Here is a 24,662-nt window from a genome sequence, read left to right as displayed (position 1 = left end):
CTTTGAAAAGCTGAAGTGGGAGCTTTCTCTGACGCAATTAACCAAAATGATAAGTCAACAGCTTCTTTCAACTGGCAGTAAAAGATGTTTCCCTAGATTTAAGTTTGACTCTCTAATGCAAGTAGTTGATTGTGAATTCTTCTATCATGCTTTCAAAGGAAAACCACAATTTTAAAAGTCTTGCTGACTTTTTAAGACAGGCATTTAGGTTTCTTTGAGCTTTTGGTTCTTCATCCACACGGGTCAGAGATAGCAGTTTGTGTAGTAGATAAGACCACAGACAATGGAACTTGATTGTCCAAGTTTGAATCCAGCTGGGGTATTTGGGACAGTTACTTCATCTTGCTTCCAGTCTCTAAAGTAGAGACCATGAGGGGGCCTACCTTTTATGGTTAAGAGACTAAAGCAGGGAGGAGGATTTGACTCAACAGTTAGGGCGTCCACCTACCACATGGGAGGTCCACAGCTCAAACCCAGGGCCTCCTTGACCAGTGTGGAGCTGGCCCATGCGCAGTGCTGATGTGTGCAAGGGGTGCCCTGCCATGCAGCAGTGTCCCCTGTGTAGGGGAGCCACACACACAAGGAGTGTAACCATAAGGAGAGCCGCCCAGTGCAAAAGAAAGCTCAGCCTGCCCAGGAATAGTGTTGCACACACAGAGAGCTGACGCAGCAAGATAACGCAACAAAAAGAGACACAGATTCCTGGTGCCGCTAACAAGAATGCAAGCGGACACAGAAGAACACACGGTGAATGGACAGAGAGAACAGACAATTTGGCGGGGGGGAATAAATAAAAATAAAATCTTAAAAAAAAAAAGAGACTAAAGCAAGTTGCTGCAGGTAAAGTACTTAGAATAACGACCAGCACATATATGCAAGTACTCAAGAAAGCTTGGTCATTTTTTTATAGTGAGGCTAAAATAAAATGACTGTGAAAGTGCCTGGCATGTTAGGTGCTCAATAAATATGAAGTTTCCTTGTGAAACTGAGGACAGCATTACACGTTAAGAGTTCTTAAAAGGAAGAGGAGGCCATGCCAAGGACAAGTCCAGTTGCAATCTTCAGGCTGTTCCAGGGTCTGGCACCTGTGGGTACTGTATGAGTTTTTGTTGAATCACGGGAAGGTTGTATTGATTCATATTAGCTATGCTGTATCCATTAATATCAATTAATTTTACATATTAATAAAGGTTATGGGATCCATAACCTTCTGAAACTTGTTTGATCATTAGGCAGCTACTGTCCCATCACTGAGCAAGATACCCTGTCCAAGAGGAGGCAAGGTGAAAGAGGAAGTTTGCCTCCAATACATTTGATTCTACCATCAAAAGAGCACTGATTTGAGCACCTATGGTTAGCAAGGCTTCATGGCTTGGAGCGCACTGTTTCAGGTTTTGAGGAGTTTTTAGTCCCTGGAGAATGAAACATGGATATAAATAACTGAACCTCAAGGGAGCAGGTATAAAATATCAGAAGAGGTAACACTAAAGGGCTTAGTGGAGCTGAGAAAAGAGCATGATTCTGGCTGACCAGAGGAAGCATGAGAGGTGGGCTTGGATCAACGGAGCTGAGAAAAGGAGATTCCAGGCAGAGAGGTGGTGAGAACAAAGGCAGAGGGCAGAGGGGCACACACATGCACGTGCTCGCGCAGACGCCCACTCTGACCACACCGGTTCAGGCCCTGCAGCACGCCAGGCACTGAGCAGCAGGGCAGTGTACAAACGCGCGGCAAGGTGGTTGGGGATGAGGCGCAGAGGGCTCGGTGCAGGCCACTGGGTTGGCGCAGTCTTGTCCAAGGGAGAGCCATGGAAGACGCCAAGCCTAGAAGATCAGCGACAGCACCAGTGCCTCAGAGAGGAAAGCCAGGTGTGTCTATGCCAAGAAGGTGGGGGGCAGGAGTCTGGAAGCTTGGACTCAAGGCCATGCCCAGCCGGGGGCAGGGGCAGGAAGAATGGTGACAGCCAAGTGACTTACTCAGCCCCTCCCTGGCTCACACTTCCTCCTGTGGCCTCGATCCTCCTCCTCAACGCTCCAAGCCTGCTCCCATCCCAGAGCTACTCACTTGCTGTCCCCCTTACTGTAATTTTCTTCCCCTGGATCTTCAAAGTCTGGAGTCTTCTCACCCTTCAACTCCCTACTCCAGTGTCACCTCCTCAAAATTGCCCATCCTCCCCTCAGTCTCCTCGCACTACGATCTTTGAGCTGAAATGATCTTGTTTCTTTCCTTACTTGTTGCTTGATCTTGTCTCCCAGCAGAGAACCGGCTGCCTCAGGGCACGACCTTGTCTGTCAACAGGACAGTCCACTTCTTGGTACACAACGGGAAGGGGGAGGCAATGAAAATGTAAGCTGATGTGGCGAGAGAGAGCACAGATTTCAGAGCCGGCAGCATGACCCGGGGCAAGGCGAGGGTGCAAAGAGAGGAAGCCATCTCTCGCTGTAAAATGGCAGACCGGATGTTCACAGAAACATCTCCAGGTTCAGCACAACTGACAATGCAAAAATACTATATTTTCAAAAAACATTTTAACACATAGCTGAGCTGACAGGAAAAGTAAGAAGCCAGAATAGCCAGAAAGCAAGAATCCACAGGGGTGCAGCTGGGAGTACCCGCCCAATCGTGGTGGCCTAGAATCTGTGTGTGAGCAAGACATGGGGACAAGTGATAAGACACAAAGCTCAGAGTCACAGCCTGGTAGAAGGTCAGACAAGAGACCCCACCCACCCACCTAAAGCTGGACCCAGAAAGTTACATCCTCAGTGGGGAATTAGGAAACTGTTAAGGAGCGAAGACACAGGTCTGTCTCTGATTTGGCTGGGGACAGTGGGGGGGTGGGGAGGGAGGGGGAGGGACTTAGAGGGAATAGAATCAAGGCTCCCAAGAAAATGTGGAACCACAATCCCATACATACACAGGTTAGAGTTCAGACTCTTCACTACCCAAGATGAAATTTCAGTTTAAAGTAGTTCTGGGATGCTAAAATGCTATGATACACTTTGTGAAAGTGAATACAAAGCTGCTCAACAGGAATGTGCTGCAACCCAGGCCTCAGAATTCCCATGGATCCAGCTCCATCCGAGGAAGAAAAACGCACAAGTGAAAAAAAAAGAAGAAAAAAAATCTCTGAACATATGGTGAAAAATCAAACTGCCAAGAAAACAGTCATCACAAACCACACAGACCCACAAAGACCACAGATATTGAAATTACTCAATACAAAAAATAAGGGTATTAAATATGTTTAAAGAAATTTAAAAAGGAAATGTAAAGGGATAAGATATATTCAACTGATCAGTAAGATTCTATGGGGAAATAAGCAGAATCTCTAGAAATGAATATCTTAAATAGCCAATAGTCTGGAAAATATATCTGAAGAAATTACCCAGAATGTAGCATGAAAGACGCATAGATGGAAAACATGAAAGGCAGGCTGAGATGGAGAACAGAGTGATGAGGTTCAGTAACAATCTAACTGAATTTCAGAAAGAGAAAATAGAATGTGGAAGAGTGAAAAATTTGAGATTTTCCAGAATTATTCAGACATCTATCTTCACGTTCTGGAATCCCAAATTAGTGAAAATAAAAATAAATCCCCACCTAAACACAATGTGGTCAAACTGCAAAAGAACAAACACATAATATGACCATAAAAAGCAGCCAGGAAAAATAAAACCAGAAGACAATGGGACAGCATTTTTAAAGTGCTAAGAGAAAATAACACTCATCCAACAGCCAGCAATTTTATCAAAGAATGTGGGTGACATAAGAAATATTAAGAAAAACAAATCCTGAAGGAGTTTACTACCAGGAGGTCCTCACTAAAGTTATTTTTAAAGAATGAACATCAGGAGGAAGAAAAAGGATGCCACGAGGAAAAGTTGATAGGAAGAAATGGGAGCAAGGAAAATGATAAACCTCCAAAAAAATCGAAGTCAACACTGACTGTACCAAACAAAAACATCTAATTTAAGGAGCTAAAATAAAAAATCAAGGTACAATTAAAATGCCACATAACAGTCAGACATGAAGTGGGAAGGAAGTAATTGGAATGAAAGCAGTATTACTCCAGAGAAAGTTTTAAAAATGATTAATATCAGAATTAGAGTTAAGCATGTGTATTAAAATTTCTAAGTTATCCCTTAAAAGAAGAGAAACATAGATACTAATTTCCAAAGTAATAGAGAGAAAAAAATGGAATTGAGGTAGGGGTGGCAAGAATTCTAATCAAGTTAAAAGAAGCAGAGAATTGAAAATAAGAAATTTTTTAAAAAGACACAAATAGAAAGTATAAAACTATATGGTAAAAATGTACTGACAATCATAATCAATGTAAACTGATCAATCTTTCCAATTTAAAAGAAAAAGATTCCCAGGCTAGATTTTTTTTTAAAGTCTGGCTTTCCATCATTTACAAAACATACTCCTAAAATAAAAGAATGCAGAAAGGTTAAAAGTCAAAAGATGGAGAAAGCCATGCCCAAGAAAACACTAAATACTTGGTGTAGCTAGATTAGTATCAGACAAAATAAGACTAAAAGTTTAGTAATCACACATTGATAAAAGTTTCAATTTACCAAGAGGGTACAATAGTTTTAAACTTGTAGATACTTAAGTAATACCTTAAAAGTACATTAAGTGGGGGGGATATATAAAGTAAAACAATACATAAAACAAGGAGAAATTAATGAATCCACAGTTAGAGTGGGATATTTTAGTCTTTGTTTTTGTAGTCTTTTTTTTTGGAGTGGGATATTTAACACACCTGTCAGTTATTGGTAAATCTAGTAGGCAAATTATCAGTGAGTATACAAAGATTTGAGCAAAATCATAAACAAGATACATAATCTGTACCCAAAATCTGTAACAGTTTATAATCTTCTCAGGCAGACGTTAAACAGAATAAGTACTAAATCTTAAAGCAAAGAACTGATATTCTTTAATATTCTCTGACAACAGTGCTATTATCCTAGAAAGTAATAACCAAAATAACTAATAAAATAAAATAATATTTATTTTATATAATATTGGAAATTAATAAAGCCCATGGATAAAAGAAAAAATAATCGTAGACATTTAAAAATACTTAGAACTGAATGATTAATGAATAAAGAACACAGAGTTTCTGTTTGGAATGATGGAAAAGTTTTGGTACTAGATGGTGATGGCAGTAACACATTATGAATGTAATTAGTACCACTGAATTGTATACTTGAAAGTCATTAAAACAGGAAATTATGTTATACGCTATCACAATAAAATTTTTTTAAAAAATTTTTAAACAACATCTAGCCAAAAAAGGGATCCTTTTTGTGACAGAACAGTGCTTTACCTTGAGACTCATGTTTACACAAATCTGTACAAGTGCTAAAATTGCACAGAACTGTATACACACACACACACACATGAATGTAACTGGTGATATCTGAATACAGCCTGTAGGTTGTACCAACATCAATTTTCTGTTTTTATTATTACACTATAGTCACATAAGAGGCAGTTACCACTGGGGGAGTCTAGGGGCAGGGAATGCAGGGACCTCTCTAAACTATTATTGCAAACTCTATAATTACTTCAAAATCAAAAGTTTTTTTAAAATCTTAAAGCGCTAAAACTTGAAATAAATAAGAAAAGCTGAAAAAGGAGTGGCAAACAAACTTAAAAAAAAGGCAAGGATAAAAAAAGATCAAGAGTGGGAATTAACAAAGACAAAGGTGATTTTATAAAAACTAAAAATATGACAAACCTATAGCAAAGTGATTAAGAAAGTAAAGGTATAGAAAAATATATTAAAAATAAAAAGGAGACATGACTATTAATGCAGCAGAGATTAAAAAGATATTTTGAATAATTTTGTGCCATACATTAGAAAACATAAAATGGAGCAAAATCATAGAAAGTTATAAAGAAGAAATTACACGGTTTAATATACCATCAAGAAAGAAAAAAATACTCTCGAGTAAAATACAATGTTGTATCACTTATACTTACTGAAATAGTTCTTCTAAATTAAGACAGATTTTTATCATATATCCTTTTACATACATAAAAAGGAAGAAACCTGAATGATCCTGTAACTATTGGAAAAATAAAGTCAGTAATTTAAAACCTTCGCACAAAGAAAGCACCCCAGTTTTACAGGTAAGTTCAAACAATCCAATGAGATGAATTGGATCATTTCGATTCAATCATTCCAAATTTTTTCAAGAAGAGAGAACAATGGCCAACTCTTTTTATGAGGCAAATACAGTCACAGCACCAAAATTTAATCAAGGCAGAAAGAATTATAGTTCAATATTACTCCTGAACATAGATGAAAAACACCTTCTGAAAAAATGAACTTTAAAAGGAAACAATAAACTCTCACACCTATAGTCAACAGACGTGCAACAAGGGTGCCAAGCCCATTCACTGGGGGAAAAACAGTCTCTTCAAAAATTTTGGACCCTTACCTCTCAACCGTACCAAAAATTAATTCTTTCTTACTTCAAGAAAATTGAAAACTTTTATACATCAAGAAAGGGAAAAGACAACCAACAGAGAAAATAATTGCTAACCATATATCTGATAAGGGTTTAATAACCAAAATATATAAAGAACTCCCACAACTAAATACCAAAAAGACAATTAAATGTCTTAGTTTGCCAAAGGGGAGCCAATGTGAACTCAGAGATCTACTGGTTTTTATAAAGGACTTTTATTTGGGGGTAAAGTTCACAGTTCCAAGGCCATAAAAAGTCTAACTCAAGGCACCGTAAGAGGCACTTTCTCACCAAAGTCAGTTGCCATGTGTTGAAGTATGATGGCTGCCAGTCTCTGCCTGGTCTCTGCCTTCCTGTCCTGGCTCACCCTTTCCTCTTGAGTTCCGCAGGCCCAGCCTCTTGAGGCTTCCTGCTTAAGTGATCCTGTAGACCTCTCTCTTCAGCACAGGGCTTCCTGTATCAGTCTTGGCTGTTCTGCTCGCTTCTCAATCTCAGCTATAAGCTATCAGGCAAATGGCTCCTCTCTCCCCAGGGCCTCAGTTGTTTGAGCCTTCTACTTTCTGTCACATGGCAGGATAAAAAATGACAGAGCTCTCTCTTCCATGTCTGTCTCAATCACTCTTTCTCTTGTTTCCGTTTATATCAGACCCAACAAGGGACAGAAACCTAACTTAAGTTACACCTTATGTAACCCAATCAAAAGCCCTAAGGTGAACTTACCAAATAATCTAATCAAAGGCCCCTCAGCTGAATTTAATGCCATCCAAGGGTATCACACCCAGAAGAATAAATTAGTTTAAAAACATAATCTTTTCTTTTTGGGATTCATAAAATAATCTCAAACTTCCACACAAAAAACAAATTTAAAAATTAGCAAAGGACTTGAATAGATAGTTCTTCAAAGAAGATACATAAATGGTCAATAAGTATATGAAAAGATGCTCGACATTATTAATCATTAGGGAAATGCAAATCAAAATCACAATGAGAAACCATATCACATCTATTAGGATGACTATAATCAAAAGAAAATAGGAAATAACAAGCAGAGAAATTAGAACCCTCATATATTGCTGGTGGGAATGTAAAATGGTAAAGCTACGGATCCTCAAAAAGTTAAACATAAAATTACCATAAGACCCATCAATTCCACTTTTGGGTATATACCCAAAATAACTGAAAGCAGAGATTCAAACAGATAACAGTACACTAATGTTGACAGCAGCATTATTCACAATAACCACAAGGGGCAAACAACCCAAATGCTCCCCAATAAGTAAACAAAATGTGGTGTATCCTTACACTGGAATATTATTCAGCCAAGAAGAGGAATAAAGTACTGATACATGATACAAGGTAGATGAACCTCAAAAACAGAATGCTAAGTGGAAGAAGCCAAACACAAAAGGACAAATTTTATATGATTCCATTTGTTTGTAATATCTAGAACAGGCAAAATCATAGAGACAGAAAGTAGGATAGCAGTTACCAGGGGTTGGATGGAAGGGGAAATGGGGAGTTGAGTTATTGCTTAATGTGTAAAGAGTCTCTGTTTGAGGCAATGAAAAGTTTGGAGATAGATAGGAGTGATGGTGGTATTCATTATGAATGTAATTAATGTCACTGAATTGTACACTTAAAAATGGTTAAAAAGGCAAATTTTGTCTGATACCTATTTTTACTACAAATTTTTAAAAGGCAGAAAAACAAAAAGGAAACCAAATTCAAAGAGTTGAAACATGTACATTTTTCATATTTTGACACCTTAGCCATCAGGGTGCAGGGTACCGTTCCATCCCAGCCTGGCTGTTTTAGTCAGCAAACCACGGAAGGACCATCTGAGGCAGTAGCGGCTAACAGGCCAGGATGCTGTCTGAACACCTTCTACAGATTGCTTCCACACTGATCAATAAAGTGTTGGCATCAAAACTAAGAATTAGAACAGGCCCCTGAGGGGAAAAGTCCGTGTCAACAGTGGAGTACTCTTAAAAATAGGTTGAGACCATGGGGAGCAGTGTGTGGGAAATCACAAACGTGGACAAGGAACTTAAAACACTGAGAACACCGTCCTGAAATGTCACTCAGAGCTGTCAGATCTTGAGTGCGATGCCTAAGGAACCACTTAATCAACTTCTTTTGCTTATATTTTCCTTTTGATGTGCATGAAAAGGATATATGCTAAAAATCCAAATCCTAAAAATTTAGAAGAGCTATTTCAATAAGTGATAAGACATTTTGTCAGCTTAGCTGAGAGTGTTTTTATTCTTTTCCTGGTGGTATCTTGAATAATACAGCATGTTAACACTCAAATGATGTTTTAGATAATCCCAAACTGGGATTATACCAGGAAGGTAGGGTTCATTTAACATGTGGAAAACTATAAGAGTAATTCACCACACTAACAGAATAAAGATGAAAAATCATATGAATTTAAGCAAGTGCAGTAAAATCTTTTAATAATATTCAACAAATATTCACACTAAAACTCTTAGCAAATAAGGAATAGGAGGGAACACTCTTAACCTATTAAAAGACATCTATAATTGAATAAAAATAAAAGATATTTACCAAAAATATACAGGAAACACTATATACAATGGTAAAACATCAAAAGCAGTCCCTTCTCTTTTTTTTTTTTTTTTTTTTTGCCAGCAGTTGCACAAGGATGCCTGAAAACACCACTTCTAGCCAACAATGCTCTGCAGGTCCTAGCCTCATAGTAAGACAAAAACAAACAAAGGAATAAAATACATGATGATTGACAAGGGGAAGAAAAGACTGTCAATATTCAAAGATGATGATTATCTACCCAAAGGATCTGCAGGAAAAGTCTGATGATTCCTCCAAAAGTTAAACATAGAATTACCATATGATGCAGCAATTCCACTCCCAAGTATACATCCAAGAGTAATGAAAAGAAGCGTTCAAACAAATCCTTGTACACAAATGTTCACAGTGGCACTGTTCACAAGAGGCAAAAGGTGGAAACAACCTATGAGTTCTCAACGGATGGATAAACAAACTGTGATATATAGACATATATAGACACATAAAATAAATGGAATATTAGTCAGCCATGAATAGTACTGTTGCAAGCTAGATGAACCTTGAAAATTTTATGCTAAGTTCAAGAAACCACACACAAAAGTCACATATTAAATGATTCCGTTTATATGAAATATCCATAGAAACATGAAACAGAATGGTGGTTGCCAGGGACTGGAGGAAAAGGAGAGGGGAGGGCATAACTCTTCAATGAGTATGGGATTTTATTTGAGACTCATGAAGATGTTTTGAAACCAGATAGAGGTGATGGCTATACAACATTGCAAATGTACTAAATTTGCAATGCACTGAATTTTTCACTTCAAAATGATTAATTTTGTATGTGGATTTCACCTCAATATTTTTTAAAAAGAATCAACAAACCAATTATTAGAATTCAAAAGACACACTATAGCTCCTGGACATAAAAGCAATATATCATTTTCATTTCTATATTACAGTCACAAACTATTTAAAAAATGCAGTTGAAAATAAATAAACAGAAAATGAGATACCAGTTACAAAACATATAAAGTACCTGGGAATAAATCAAACAAAAGTTATTGATTGAAGAACATTACAAAATATCTAAATAGATGAAGATATTTGTTCATGATTAGGAAAACTCAGAAAGGATATCAATTTTTCCAAAACTGATCTATACATTTTATGTACACCCAATCAAAATCCCTCAGAGTTTTCTATGATACTTGACAAAATGATTCTAAAATTTATTTAAAGAACAAATAACAATGCCAAGACATTGCCAAAGAAGAACTAGATAGGTGTATTTATCCCATCCCATCCTTTACCAAGACAATATAAAAGTACAGCAATTAAAACTGTGTGCTCTGGGTGGACTGGGGAATGGAGAATTATTGTTTAATGGGTACTGAGTTCCTGTTTGGGATGATGAAAAAGTTTTGAAAGTATATAGTGCTGATGGTTGCACAAATTGTGACTCTAAGTAATGCCACTGAAATGTACATTTAAAGTGGTTAAAATGGCAAATTTTGTGTTAATTTTATCACAATATGCATTTTTTAAAAGATTTATTTATTTAATTTCTCTCCTCTTCCCCCCCTACCCCAGTTGTCTGTTCTCTGTGTCTATTTGCTGCGTGTTCTTCTTTGTCCACTTCTGTTGTTGTCAGCGGCACAGGAATCTGTGTTTCGTTTTGTTGTGTCATCTTGTTGTGTCAGCTCTCCGTGTGTGTGGCACCATTCCTGGACAGGCTGAACTTTTTTTTGCGCTGGGCAGCTCTCGGTACGGGGCACACTACTTGTGCGTGGGGCTCCCCTACGCAGGGACACCCCTGCATGGCACAGCAGTCCTTGAGTGCATCAGCACTGCGCATGGGCCAGCTCCACATGGGTCAAGGAGGCCCAGGTTTGAACCACGGACCTCCCATGTGGTAGACAGACACCCTAACCACTGGGCCAAGTCCACTTTCCCACAATATGCAAAAATAGGGAAATATGGGGGAGGGGGGGAGAAACCCAACAAGAACAACTGTGTGCTAATAGCACAAACAGACTAAGGAAATATAATTGAAAGCCCAGAGACAGATACCTGATTTATGACAAAGGAGACTCTTCAAAGCAGTGGAGAAAGGCTGGTCTTTACAATATCTGATGCAGGAATAATTTGTTATTCATATAGAAAGAAAATGAAAATGGATCCTTACCTCACACCATATCCAAAAGTCATTTCCACATGGGTTATGGACTTTAATATGAAGGGCAAATCTTTGGGACTTATGGAAGAATATATAAAAGAGTATCTATAGCAGAATACCTTTGTTAAAGCAGAGAAAAACTTCTTAAACAAGAGCCAAAAACAACTGATAAGATAAAAACTTCTATTCTTCAAAGGACTCCAAAAAAAAAAAAAGAATGAAATGATGAACCAAAACTGGGAAAAGGTATTTGCAACACATAAGGAACAAGGATTAGCATCCAGTCTACATGAAGAATTACCAAATCAAAAGAAAAGGAAAAGCAAACTAATGATAAACATTCACAGGCAAAAAACCTTAACAAGAATTTCATAGGAGAAACATGAATGGCCAATAATCTACGAAATAATCAGCCTCATTAGTAATCAGGGGAATGCAAGTTCAAACTAAGAGATAAAATTTCCTACCCACCAGATCAGTCTTATATTAAAAATGAGTTGGCAAAGCTACTGCAGAGCAACAGCAGTCTGCATACACTGCTGTATTGGAAGTGTACCTGGTGCAACTGTTACCAGATTTTATCCAGTTTCTTTGACTATGCTGCAGAAATGAATTTCAAGAGCATGTCAGGTGAGTTAGGCCAGTAATTTATTCAGGTAGGGAGGGACAAGAAATGGGAGAAAATAACAGATCAGAGGTCTCAGGTACAGAGGAAGGGGGTGAACAGTGATAAAGAGAGCTAATTTACAAGCTACAGGGAAACAGACATGGCTCAAATGATAGAGCATCCGTCTACCATATGGAGGATCCAGGGTTTGATCCCCAGGGCTTCCTGACCTATGTGGTAAGCAGCCCCCCCATGCAGTGCTGCCACATGCAAGAGTGCGTGCCATGCAGGGGTGCCCCTGTGTAGGAGGTGCCCCAAGGAGTGTGACCTACAAGGAGAGCCACCCCATGTGAAAAAAACACAGCGCACCCAGGAGTGGCACTGCATACATGGAGAGCTGACGCAGCAAGATGACGCAACAAAAAAGAGATGCAGTTTCCCAGTGCAACCAGATAATGCAAGTGGACGCAAGAAGAACACACAGTGAATAGACACAGAGAGCAGACAACTGGGGGGAGGGGAGATAAAGAAATAAAGTAAATCTTAAAAAAAAAATTTACAAGCTACAATTTCCCATTATAGATTACAAATGTCCAGGTTTACTTGTGTGGCCACGTAGCAGAGGAAAAATGGCAAGAGTGGTGCACAGAGGGTAGGAATGGGTCCAGAGGCGGGAGGGTGCGAGAGCGAGAGCTCAGGCTCTGTGCCTGCCTTTTTGAACTGTTAATTATTCCACCCCTTTGCTAATGGCAGGGGAGGAGTTTCAGCTGTTTGCTGTTTTGATTGGTTACCCCACCCATCAATCCCTTATGAGGGTCCAATGATAAAGTCGTTAGGAAATATCTGGGGCTTCCTCTGGCTTCCAGAGGAAGTCTTTGTTCTGGATGGCTGGATCTTGGGGAGTGGGAGTCTTCCAGCAGCCATTTTGGGGGTTATTGATGTCCACGTGGACTCTCTGCCAGGTTCCAGATCCATCTATTGATTTCCTATCTTACTAGCCTGCTTCACAACCACTCTGGAAAATAATGTTTTATCATCTACTAAATTCTTTTTTTTTTTAAAGATTTATTTATTTTGTATTTATTTCTCTCCCTTCCCCCGCCCCCTCCCCCCCAGCTGTCTGCTCTCTGTGTCAATTCTCTGTGTGTGTTCTGTGTCCGCTTCTATTCTTGTCAGCGGCTCAGGAATCTGTGTCTCTTTTTGTTGCGCCATCTTGCTGTGTCAGCCCTCCGTGTCTGCAGCTCCATTCCTGGGCAGGCTGGACTTTCCTTCGCGATGGGTGGCTCTCCTTACAGGGCGCACTCCTTGCACATGGGGCTCCCGTACACGGGGGACACCCCTGCATGGCAGGGCACTCCATGCGCACATCAGCACTGCACGTGGGCCAGCTCCACACGGGTCAAGGAGGTCCTGGCTTTGAACTGCAGACCTCCCATGCAGTAGGCGGATGCCCTATCCATTGGGCCAAGTCTGCTTCCCATAAATTCTTGAATATGCTCCAAAGGACACATAACTGGGATTTTGATTTGAATTTTATAAAATACCTAGATCAGTTTGGGAAGAATTGGTGTCTTTTCTGAGTCTTCCTAAGTATGAAAAAGTAGGTCCATCTCTTCAGCTCTTCTGTATTATCTTTCAATCAATAACTTTCTTTTGTTAGACTTATTCCTAGGTACTTTATATTTTCCAATTGCTATCATAAGTGTTCTGTTTTGTTTCTTATTGCACATTATAACAGTTTTTCGCTAGAGTGGAGTTGTGAATGTCTACCTCAAAAAAACAAGAAAGATCTCAATTGAATAACCTAACTTCATACCTTGAGGAAATAGAAAAAGAAGAGCAAACTAAACCCAAATTTAATAGAAGGAAGGAAATAAAAAAAATTAAAGTGAAGGTAAATGAAATATACAGTAGAAAAACAAGAAACAATCAATCCAAAACTTGGTTTTCTGAAAATATGAATAAAATTGATAAATCTTTAGCTAGGCTGACAAAGAAAAGAGAGAAAATACTAACTGAAATCAGAAATTAAAATGAGGACACTACTACCGACCTTACGGAAATAAAAATATTTGTAGGAGAATACTATGAATAATTGTATGCCAACAAATTAGATAACCTAGATGAAATGGACAAGTTCCTAAAAACACACAAATTCCCCAAGCTGACTCAAGAAGAAATAGAAAATCTCAATAGACTTAAAACAAGTAAGGAGATTGAACCAGTCATCAAATACCCCCCAACGAAGAAAAGTCCAGGAGGAGATGGCTTCACTGCTGAATTCTACTAAACTTTCAAAAAAGAATTAACATTAAATAAAGCTGCTACAAATATTCATGTACAAAAAAAGAATTAACACCAATACTTCCTGACAGTCTTTCAAAAAAACTGAAGAGAGAATACTTCCTAACCCATTCAATGTGGCCAGCATTACCCTGCTACCAAAGTCTCAAAGTCAGACAAACACATCACAAGAAAAGAACATTGATTATGCCCCTGGTTTTCTAAGTGTTTTTAATCATGAAAGGGTATTGGATTTTGTCAAATTCACACAAGTTCGAGAATTTTTAAAGCAATTTCAGTATGAGTAATACAATGGAATGACAGTAACAACACCCACCCACAGGAGGGTCAGAATTACCTAAGACAAGGTGCCAACAGTCATTGGCCAGTCATTGGCCTGGTATCCAGTAAACCCTGGGCAACTGGTAGCTCTTTTGAGCAGCAGCAGCCTCCAGCAGGCACCGGAAAGTCAAAGCGGGCCTCTGGAGAGAGGGCAGGGCTAGTGATCTAGGGAAGAGAAGGATGAGAGTGATGGAGAGGGCCTGGGCGGGGAGTCCTGGGGAGGCCTCCCTGAAGTGCAGGGGAGAAAAGCAAAGCCAGAAAAGATGCAGTCAGGACAGCCCAGAGGGTGGGGAGGCCCAGAGGCCCAGGGAAGAGGGGAGTTGAGAAAGGAGGGAGAAGCAGACAGCCATGGCCTGTGTCCCTAAGTGCTGATGAGGACAATAGCTGGGAAAATCTGCACACCACTGCATGTCTGGATGAGGGGGCAGTCTCCACACACACAGCATGCTTTCTGCAGGAATGTATCAACCAAGACATCAAGCTGAGAGAATCAGATTGAGTTGCGTAGAGTATCCAGCAATACCTGACCTGAGAAGTAACAGCCGCCACTGCTATCATACTATCATTAATACGTTGCCCAGAAGGAGCCTCTGAGAGGCAGAAACAGTGCTCAAGACCTATCACTCATCATATTTAATAATTAAGATTAAGAAGCAGATATTCATTAGCAAGTAACTAGGCTATGGTTTTGCAAAAAGACAGATTTTGTTTATTTGTGTTTTTATTCAAATATATATATATTATGTAATTTATATCCATTTATTTTACCTGGAAGGCGGAGTATGCATGTGCACAATAAAGCAATATTAAGCCCTCCACAAAACACAAAACTTTAAAAAAATTTCTTTCCAAGATGTTCTAATAGCCTAAATGTGGGCAGCACGCAAAAACATAAAGGTCTACACAAAAAACCAGCTATAGTTTGCTGTTTTGGGCATTAGCCACCTTTCTTTACACACATACATATACCAAAATAGGTCTGCTAAGCATAACAGAGTCCGGCTCATGGGGGAATTGTGAGAGGAAGTTTTCTGCAATGGTGAAATCTCTGCAACATTGACTTCTCAAGCACTAACCACTGAATGACATATTCAGGGACTTTGATGAGGGTTTCTTTTTAGCCAAACGCAATGAAGAAATAAGAGGGGCAGAATGTGTGAGTAGTGGTTAGAGACTTGGTTTCCAATAAAAACACATTTATCTCAATTTCAGCAAGTCAAGGAAACCAAGCAGTCTAAGGGAGTTCAGGCCTTGGGAGCTCCCACCCTGTATGAATGGAAGCTCCCCGTCTACAAAGGCTAGAGCTCAGCCCCAAGATGCCCTCTCAGGCACCCAGCCCTCATCCTGAGGGCCCTGTGGTTGCCCTGCTTTAGGGGAGCAAAGAAGCAGGGAGATGGTTTCTGTGCCTTGAGGGCCAAAAGGCATGGCTTTAAGTGGGTCTTCCTAGGAGGGAAATGAAATGACCTCCCAGTAAGCCAGAAAAGACAAAGAGAACAGACCAGAATGGGGGTGGGGGGGCACGTGACCAGATTTCAACAGACAGTGGCCTTTGAAGTCACACAGACTGTGTGCCCTGCCCGTTCCCACCCCTCAAGTTGGCTGATCTCACATCTTTAGAAAAGAAAACCCACAACAGAGGACTGTCTCTTTAAAAGGCGTGACATTTCTAAACCACAGCTGTCCAGTCCTAATAAGTATTTATGCAAAGGCCCCAGACCTTCAGATGCTCCAGGCTGTCTCTTAGCTGCAACTGCCTCTGTGCAACCTTGACTTTAAACCTCACATGACACAAGGGGGCCTCTGACTGGGGCATTTTAATAAGTTTCTTTCTATGCAGCAAAACCCAACAGGAAACCCAGCCTTTTTCTGCAATCCTTGGAGTTGTTTGGGCCTTCCCAGGGCTGAGCTACAAATATGAATGTCATCAGAGAGCCAGAGCCAGCTGCTGCCAGGGACCCAGCAAAGGCCACCCAGCGGGTCACCAGACGACGGTTTCAAAGGTCAGAAAGAACCGCTCTGTGACCACTGCCCCCCTCCCCCAGGCTGACCTAACAGAGCCGGCTCACCCAAGGGATCAGCACACCCAAGGTCTCCAGGCCCAGCCTCAGGCATGGGGACCCCCTTAATACAGTCAGGACAATGCATTAAAGTAGACGTCTAGAAATGGAAATGAACAAGAACTGCCCATAGTAAAAATGGTTTTGATTCTAGTTCATCACGTACCAAGGAATCAAAGTCAAACAGAAGAGTGGTATACAAAATGCCCAGGCCAGCCGCACTCACCTGGGACCCAGACCACCCAGGAGATTGGGACCTCCTGGAAAGATATTCTGGGAGGGGGTGGTGACCAGAGGCACCTGCCCTGAGGGTGGGAAGCCAGCTTGCACCAACCCACATCCTGATAAACCCAAACTGTACAAAAATTCCTCCCAGCAATCCTGCATTCAGCCACAGAACCAATCAAGTGTCCTTGCTGACATCTAAAAGGAAATGGCTCGTCCGTGTGACACTCATGGAGCGCCTACTGTGTGCCAAGCACATGCAAGGCACTAGAGGCCGAAAGACCTGCCCTCAGAGAGGCTACAGTCTTGGCGAGTAGAAAGGAAAGCCAGCCGCGGCAGTGACAACCTTCACAGCCAGGTGGGCTTTTAGGGGCTGCCTCACCCTTCCCAATCCCTCCTGATGAAGGGAGACTGGCTGAGGGCCACAAAGGCAGTTAGTTGCAGCAATCCCTGTGCTGAGGCCTGTCCAGTCCCCCTGCTTACCGCCCCTCAATGTTACCTGCTCCCCAGGAACTGAGATCCCCAGACCTGCCATGTCTGGGGGATGTGACGTCCACGTTCCCCTATGGATCTAGATCTACACCTAGCACTGGGGAAGACCAAAATGGCCGAAGTTCCATGGGAGTGTTTGAAATTTTTAGAAGTTCTGTGTTAACATGAGAATGTCTCTGAGGAAAGAGACCCTCTCTTTAGGAGCTTTATTTCCTTCCACTTTTAACTTCACCCTCAGAACAGGCTCCTTTCTCCGGGGAGTCAGACCACACACATACCCCCCCATATGAATCCTAGCGTGGTCACTTACTGGCCAGGCGGCCTTGGGCAAGTTATTTCATCTAGGTGCCTCGGTTTCCTCACTAGCAAAAAGGGGATAATAACAGACCCTTCACTGACAATTTATTTACATAAGGCAATGCTTGGGAAGACCTTAGAATAATGCTTGAACACAGCAAAGAGCTCCATAGGTTAGATTACCAAAAATGGATTCAAGCCACCTCCACCCAAAACCACAAGGGGAAAAGCCACCCGCCTTCACCCTTACCACCACCTCATTTTTGGCCTTTACCCTCTTTTGTCCCTGTGACCCCTTCTGAAACAGCATCTGGGCCCAGCCCCCTTCAGTGTGTTGTGACATATGGACATCTTCCCTTCTAGCCTCTCCCTTCTCCTGATGCTCCTTCTTGCAGCACCAGGCCCTGCACGCTGGCATCTCTGCTTCCTGATTTCTCCTCTTCGGGGTCCACAGCTCACAAGCTCATTGTCCTTCTCTGTGCTCTGAGCTTTCTGCCTCTGTCCTCAGCACCTCACTTCTTCAAGCTTCTGTCTTCTCTGCTCTCTTCACTCAGTAACTGAGGTGTCCAACAGAGTTCTGACCTTTCTAGACTTCTCAGCTTGCATTTCCTCCCATGATCTGGAGCTAGTTCTAACTTTCCAGTATCTCCAATGGGAGGACTGTCCTAAAATAGTCTGAAATCACTCTGTCTGGATCACATCATGTTTACTCCCTCTTGAGAGTCGTTGGTTCCTTCACTGGCATTACCACTGGCCTCGTGCTCCAAACCCAAGCTTCTGAGTCACTCTTGACTTTCCTGCTTGCTTGCTAGCTTTCTGTTCTATCAGCTCTCTCTGCTTTATTGCCAGTGCAAACTGTTGAACACCTAACTTTCCAAAATCGACACACCAAACCGACTTCCTAAATGAAGATCATAAAATAGACAATTCTTGCAAATGCTTCAGTTTTGTGGGTGAACAGTAGGGGGAAGGGCCAAAATAAATGGGCTTCTCAGTGTCTACCACAAGTTCAACTACAGGAGGGGAAGAGAAGGAAGAGCACATGTCTACTAGCCTGGGAGGCCCAGAAGCTGGCTCTTATGTACAGGCTTTCATTTAATCCTTACAAAGAAGTCAATTCCTATTGCACACATGAAGGAAGTCCAAAGTAAAGAATGAAGGAGGTAACAGACCTGGCACCCAAACCAGCCACATCTGAATTTGTTTCCTTCCACTATACTTGAAGCTGAAATGACAGCAGCTGGTGGTTTGGTGGGACTTAAGATCTTCAGCATCAGGGAATTTTAAAACACACAAACAGAAAAAAATGTAAAGCAAGCAATGTGAAATAATTCAATTAATAAATCTCCACTTCATGCATAATATTTGAAATAATCATTTTAAAAGAAACACGTATAGATGGTAGAAACCCAGGTGTCCATCAACAGATAAACAGATAAAATGTGATATAGCCAGGTAAGTGGATTTGGCTCAACTGATAGAGCATCCACCTACCACATGGGAGCTCCAGGGTTCAAACCCAGGGCCTCCTGACCCATGTGGTGAGCTGGCCCACACGCAGTGCTGATGCGCGCCAGGAGTGCCATGCCACGCAGGGGTGTCCCCCATGTAGGGGAGCCCCACGTGCAAGGAGTGAGCCCCGTAAGGAGAGCCGCCCCGTGTGAAAAAAGTGCAGCCTGCCCAGGAGTGGCACCACATATACAGAGAGCTGATGCAGCAAGATGATGTAACAAAAAGAGACACAGACTCCCAGTGCCGTGAACAAGAATGCAAGCAGACACAGAAGAACACACAGCGAATGGACACAGAAGAGCAGACAACTGGGGGGGAGGGTGGGAAAGGGAGAGAAGTAAATAAAAAATAAATTTAAAAAAAATTCCAACAACCTTCTTTAAAAAAAAAATGTGGTATTGCCATACAATAGAATCGTCTGATACACTACAACATGGATGAACCTTGACTACATCCTGTTGAGTGAAATAAGCCAGACATAAAATGAATACGGTATGATTTCCTTTTTATGAAATACCCAGAATAAGTAAATTCATTGTTTTAATCAGCTTCGAATGGACCAGCTTTAAGAACACGACTCTGGGGTACATGCAGGCTCAACTATATATATAGTCTCAAACTATCACATCCATAGACTCAGAAAAGAAAATACAGCAGGTTACCAGGGGCTGGGAGTAGGGGGCAAAGGAAGGGGATTGGGAGGATATTGCTTAAAAGATACAGAATTTCTGTTTGGGGTGATGAGAAAGTTTTAGTAATGGATAATGGTCATAGTAGCACAATATTGTGAATGTAATTAATATCACTGAATTCTATACCTATAATTGGTTAAAAATGGGAAAATTTGTTATATATGTTAACACACACTCATCCGCATAGAAACTTACTGAAATCTAGATGGGGTGCAGTGTCCCTAAGGCACATCAAGAAGGGATCGGAAGGATGAAATTACTGGGTGTTATCCCAAAGGCACCATTTGCAACCCTTCGCAACCAAACACACCAACCCTGAGCAGCCTCACTCAAAGACAGAGCCACCGGAAGCCAGACTCCCGCTTTGTTTCAGTAGTCAAGTTCATGGGGAAACAGGATGCATGCAGCCTTACCAGAAAGTGCAATTCATAGTTGAATGTTTCCTTGCTCAAAGGGAAATGATTCCCAGGTAACCATGCACTGCTCGAGCCCTTTTTGGAAATTGGGCTATAAAAGCTTGAGCAAGGACTCCGCTGTGTGAAAATTCAATCCATTACCATCTAGCACATGTGGGAATGATTTATACTCAACTGCTGTGTGTCATCAAGCCATTGGTGACCATCAAAGCCACAGCAAATGCTGAGACAAATACGGGAAAATCTTTAAACCATTTTGGGCCAACAATACTTTTCCCAAAGATGAAATTACCATTCATTTTTTTCCATCAAAATGGAATGAGGCTGGTAAAATAAGCCCAGATTTAAGGCAGCAGCTCAGAGGAATTCTTTGACTCATAGTATCACTTCTAGGGGGAACCGGGTGGCAAGCAGCATAGACTGAGCATCTCTCTGTACAGATGCTCAATGATTAAATATCTATGAAATATTTCTGTACCATAAACCCTTAAGTAGGCAGTCTTCCCCATTTTAGAGACAAGGAATAAGTGATCAAAAGACCAAGTCACTTTTTTTTCCTTTTTCTCAGTACTCCAACATGTAACCTGGAACCACTCATGAAAAGGGCCAAAGGGAAAGAAAAGAAAAAAGAAAAAAAAGTAAAATCTCCACCTTCAAAAGTAAAAACAAAATCCTCTCTCAATCTCTACAGCAATTAAAACTTTCGCTAATGCACACCATATGGCCACCTTCGCTGGTTAACAATGCTGCCGCTCACCTAAAGTTAGAAGAAAAACACCTTAGTCACAGCTTTTATATCACGCTGTCCATAAAAGTAAGTCATGGCTGTGGCTTCCAATAATGGCAGTAGAGCCTCTGTAAGATTTGCTTTTCTCTTACAGAGATGTGCGGGGCGAGAACGTGGCCATTCTGAGGTCTGGCTACTCGTGTGGGCAGGGCCGGCCACCTGGGGCCAGGGGCCTCGCGGTGGCCTGACGTGTGCGACAGGATACCCAGGTCGCACCGGCTTCGTCTCGTTCTCCCGGGAGAGGTTAGGGGATGGCACCGCCCAGGACCCCGGGGCGCGTGCCTCGATCCAGACCCCTCGAGCCCCCGCTCCAGCGACCTTCCCCACCCCGGCCGTCCCGGAGAGGCTGCGGAAGGGGCGCTCGACGTCACCGGAGCCCCAGCCCGCAATGCCCGCCTCGCCCCCATCCCCGACCCGGTGTCCATTTCACGGACGAGGCCACCAGGGCTCTGAGCAGGCGGGGAGCGCACCCGCGCTGCCAAGCCTGGAGGCGAGCCCGGACCGGCGGCCCCGACGCCCGGGGATTCCGGGGACGCACGGGGAAAGCCGTGAGCAAAGCCCGGTCAGACCAGGTGCCCGGGCCGGGGCGCGCGTGGAGTTCAAGTCCGGCGGTTCCCCCTCCGGCTCCCTCGGTCATTTCTTGCCCGTCCCCGTTTGCCTGGGGGCTGCCCGGCAGGCTCGCCCGCCCGGCGCGTCCCCGGCGGGAAAAGGTTCCCGACCCGCCGTGGGTTAACTGCCGGGATCCGCGCGGGGGCGCGGGCGCTGTCGGGCGGGCCGGGCCCCTGAAACCCGAGACGCGGGGAGGGCGAGCGGGCGGGCGCGGGCGGCTCGGCTTACCTGCGGCTCCGCGGGCGGCCTCGGCCTCCATGCTCCCCGCTCCCGCGGCGCCGCGTCCCGCCGCGTCCCGCGCTCTCCGCGACCCCTCCCTCGGAGGCGCTCCCGCCCCCTCCCCGGAGTCTGTCCCCGGGGCTGCCCTCTCCCGAGTTCCCTCCCCTGGGGTTTCTCCCCCCCCTTCCCCCGGGGCTGCCCCGTCACCCACCCCCTCGCTCGGGGGCCACAGCTGCGCAGGCCGACCGGTCGGCGCCCCGCGCTCCTCACTGTGCGAAGCGCGTTCGCCCCACCTTGGCTCCAGACTTGGCAGCCTAGGCGTAGTTACGATTCCCCATCATTTGAGGGAGGACGAAACTGTCCGGCCCCACCACCACCCCGCGTCCTCCTGCGAGGAGACCCGGCGCCCCGCTGCCTTGTCCCGCTTTGGCGAGGCGAGGATAGGGGGCTAACCCCACGGCGGGGGGGTTCCCGTGGGCAGCCCGGGAGCTCACTAGAAAACTTTTTCGAGGAGCTGTATTCAGGATGACTTCTGTCGTTGTTGGAAAATACAAATACAAATGAACATACGTCAACGATTTTATTTCACTCAATAAGGCGGGATTCAGCAGATATTGCAACGGGTTCAAAGTGGAATCAAACCACACACTCCCAGAGGCTGTCAGGAATGATTAAATAAATAGTTGCAAGACTAGTCAATATCCAGCAATAACCAACTACAACTCCACCAGACAGAGTTTGTTTCCATTTCTCTGCCACAAGAATCGTTTGCATTTTCCCTGGTTTACAATTTACACAGGTGAAAAATAGCCCAAAGACAAGGAAAGGCAAGCACAGCCCAGAAAATTCAGCAATCTTTTCTGCCCATTTCAGTCTTTCACATTTTTTTACTGACAACTGTAATGTGCTGGCTTTTCCTGACACCTAACACTCTTATTAATTAAATGTTGAAGTTGGTACTCATTTGGAATACTGAAAATTTCAAGGAAAGGTCCCCTGGTATTTCTTCTTCTTGACTTTTTTCAAGGTGTTTTTTGTTTGTTTTATGGGGGAGGCAGGGAACAGGGGTGGTTTAAAATGCCAACGGCCTTTGAACCTAAGGGCCTGTGGTCAGCTTGCCCTCACCTCCTCTCTGGTTGACAGCCCTGAAGTTTGTCCTTCTGAACTTGACCACTGCAAGCTCAGCCCCTCGGAGCCTCTGCCCCTAGGGCAGGCTTCAAACTCATTTGCCTGCGTTGTCCTCTGCCCCCCTGACTCCAGCAAATAGAACCTTCCAGCCCTCCCTACTGGGTATCCAATCTTGAGCAACCGACCTGCGGAAAAACAGGACACCCAGTGTAGGAAATGAAAAATGATCCCATTCCACTTTCATCATACAATATTATTATAGTAGGCACTCTTAGTGGACTCCAGAGTTCGACGCCACTTTTAGAGAGACCCTTGAGTCACTTTTTGGAAGTTTGAAAATGCAGAGCATCCTGGGCAATGGCTTTCAAGGACACTTACTTCCTCTAAATCCCATGCCCTCACTCAACACTTATTAGGACCTTACTGTATAAGGGGCACTATTCTAGATTCTAGGAATTCAGCATGAACAAAAGATACAACCCTGCCCTCATAGAGATTACTTTCTAGTGGACAGTAGGTAAATTATAAATAATTTTTAAAAAACAAAAAACCTAATGGTATATCAGATCAGAGCTAAGGAATAAAACTAAAACAGAGAAGGGAATTGGGGGGGTTGCAATTTTAAATGAAGAAGTAAATATGACTCATTGAAACAATAATTGCACAAAATTTTGGAGAAAGTGAGGGAGCTAAGCATGTGGGAAGGGGAACAGTTAAAGGTTATAGTCAGTGGAAAGGCCCTGAAGTGGGAATAAATGCCATCCTTTGGCCTCCAAACCTACTCTCATTGTTCTGCTTTTCCACTTTCCTCTCCTTCATTCTCTGTTCTCCCTCTTGCCTTTGACCAGCCCCTGATAGTCATGTTGTCACGTATGTTATTGGTACATAAGACTAAAAGGTTTATTCATCTCTGTTGTGAAACATCCTTCTTCAAGGCACTGTTGCGTTTTTAAAGAGTTTTTGTATTGTTTTAAGTTACTCACATCATACCTGAATATGTTCCTTCAAAAAATATATAGAATTAATAGACTGCAATGTTCCCTGCTCCTCAAATTCAACTCCTCTTCCCAAAGTCATTTTGTAGACAAATGCTCCCCCTCTTCCTTAGTATGTATGTTCTAGATTTTCTGTCTTGCTTGGGTAGACTCAACCTAACCCTAAGTTGGAAAATAAATTCTTCTAAATTTGCTTCCAATATTTTTATTGTTTTGATTTTTATATTTGAACTTTTAATCCAAACAGAATTCCTTCAGCACATGGTATGAGAAATAGCTCTAACCATCACTGAATGACCCATTCTTTACCCACTTTTTCAAAGTATCTCCCTTATAATAAAACCAAAAAAAAAAAAAGTTCCCATATACATTATGGTCCTCAAGTTAGTGATCATTTTACTATTTCTAAATCATACCACATTATTTTAAATATCATAAATTTATCTTATGTTTGGATATCTGGGAGGGCAAGGTCTCCCTCACTAAGTATTAGAAGTAGCTAGTTAAGGATACTGGGGTTTGAGATCGCATCTAATCTTTAACATTAATTCATAGAATATTAATATCCTTAATGTTTTGACTCTTCCCATCAAAGTTCTTTATTTTAGTACACGTTGGTTTATTCAGGTTTTATATGATTTTTTGCTAAAAAACTTTTCTAGATTTTTCTAGATTTTCCTTCCAATGGATCTCATATATTTCTTGGTAGGTTTATTCCTACATATTTAGATATTTGATGGCTATTGTGAATGGGCTCTCTCTTTTCTCCAATTAAAATTTCAAATTGGTTATTCAGCA

At 42.4% G+C, this 24,662-nt stretch overlaps 1 protein-coding gene across 1 annotated transcript in view; it reads right to left on the bottom strand.

Annotated features, from left to right (window-relative positions):
• Positions 1–22,933, bottom strand: part of FAM169B (Protein) — a 105,591-nt gene extending 82,658 nt beyond the window's left edge. Inside the window, exon 1 of the mRNA XM_058294639.2 lies at positions 21,751–22,933. Within this exon, the coding sequence (XP_058150622.1) occupies positions 21,751–21,781 (31 nt within the window). The 5' untranslated portion in view covers positions 21,782–22,933. The remainder of the gene's footprint in view (positions 1–21,750) is intronic.
• Positions 22,934–24,662: the final 1,729 nt, after the last annotated feature.

The sequence above is a fragment of the Dasypus novemcinctus genome, chromosome 3 (assembly GCF_030445035.2).
Source record: "Dasypus novemcinctus isolate mDasNov1 chromosome 3, mDasNov1.1.hap2, whole genome shotgun sequence".
In the NCBI taxonomy this organism is placed as follows: Eukaryota; Metazoa; Chordata; class Mammalia; order Cingulata; family Dasypodidae; genus Dasypus; species Dasypus novemcinctus.
This window is presented reverse-complemented; position numbering and strand designations above follow the sequence as displayed.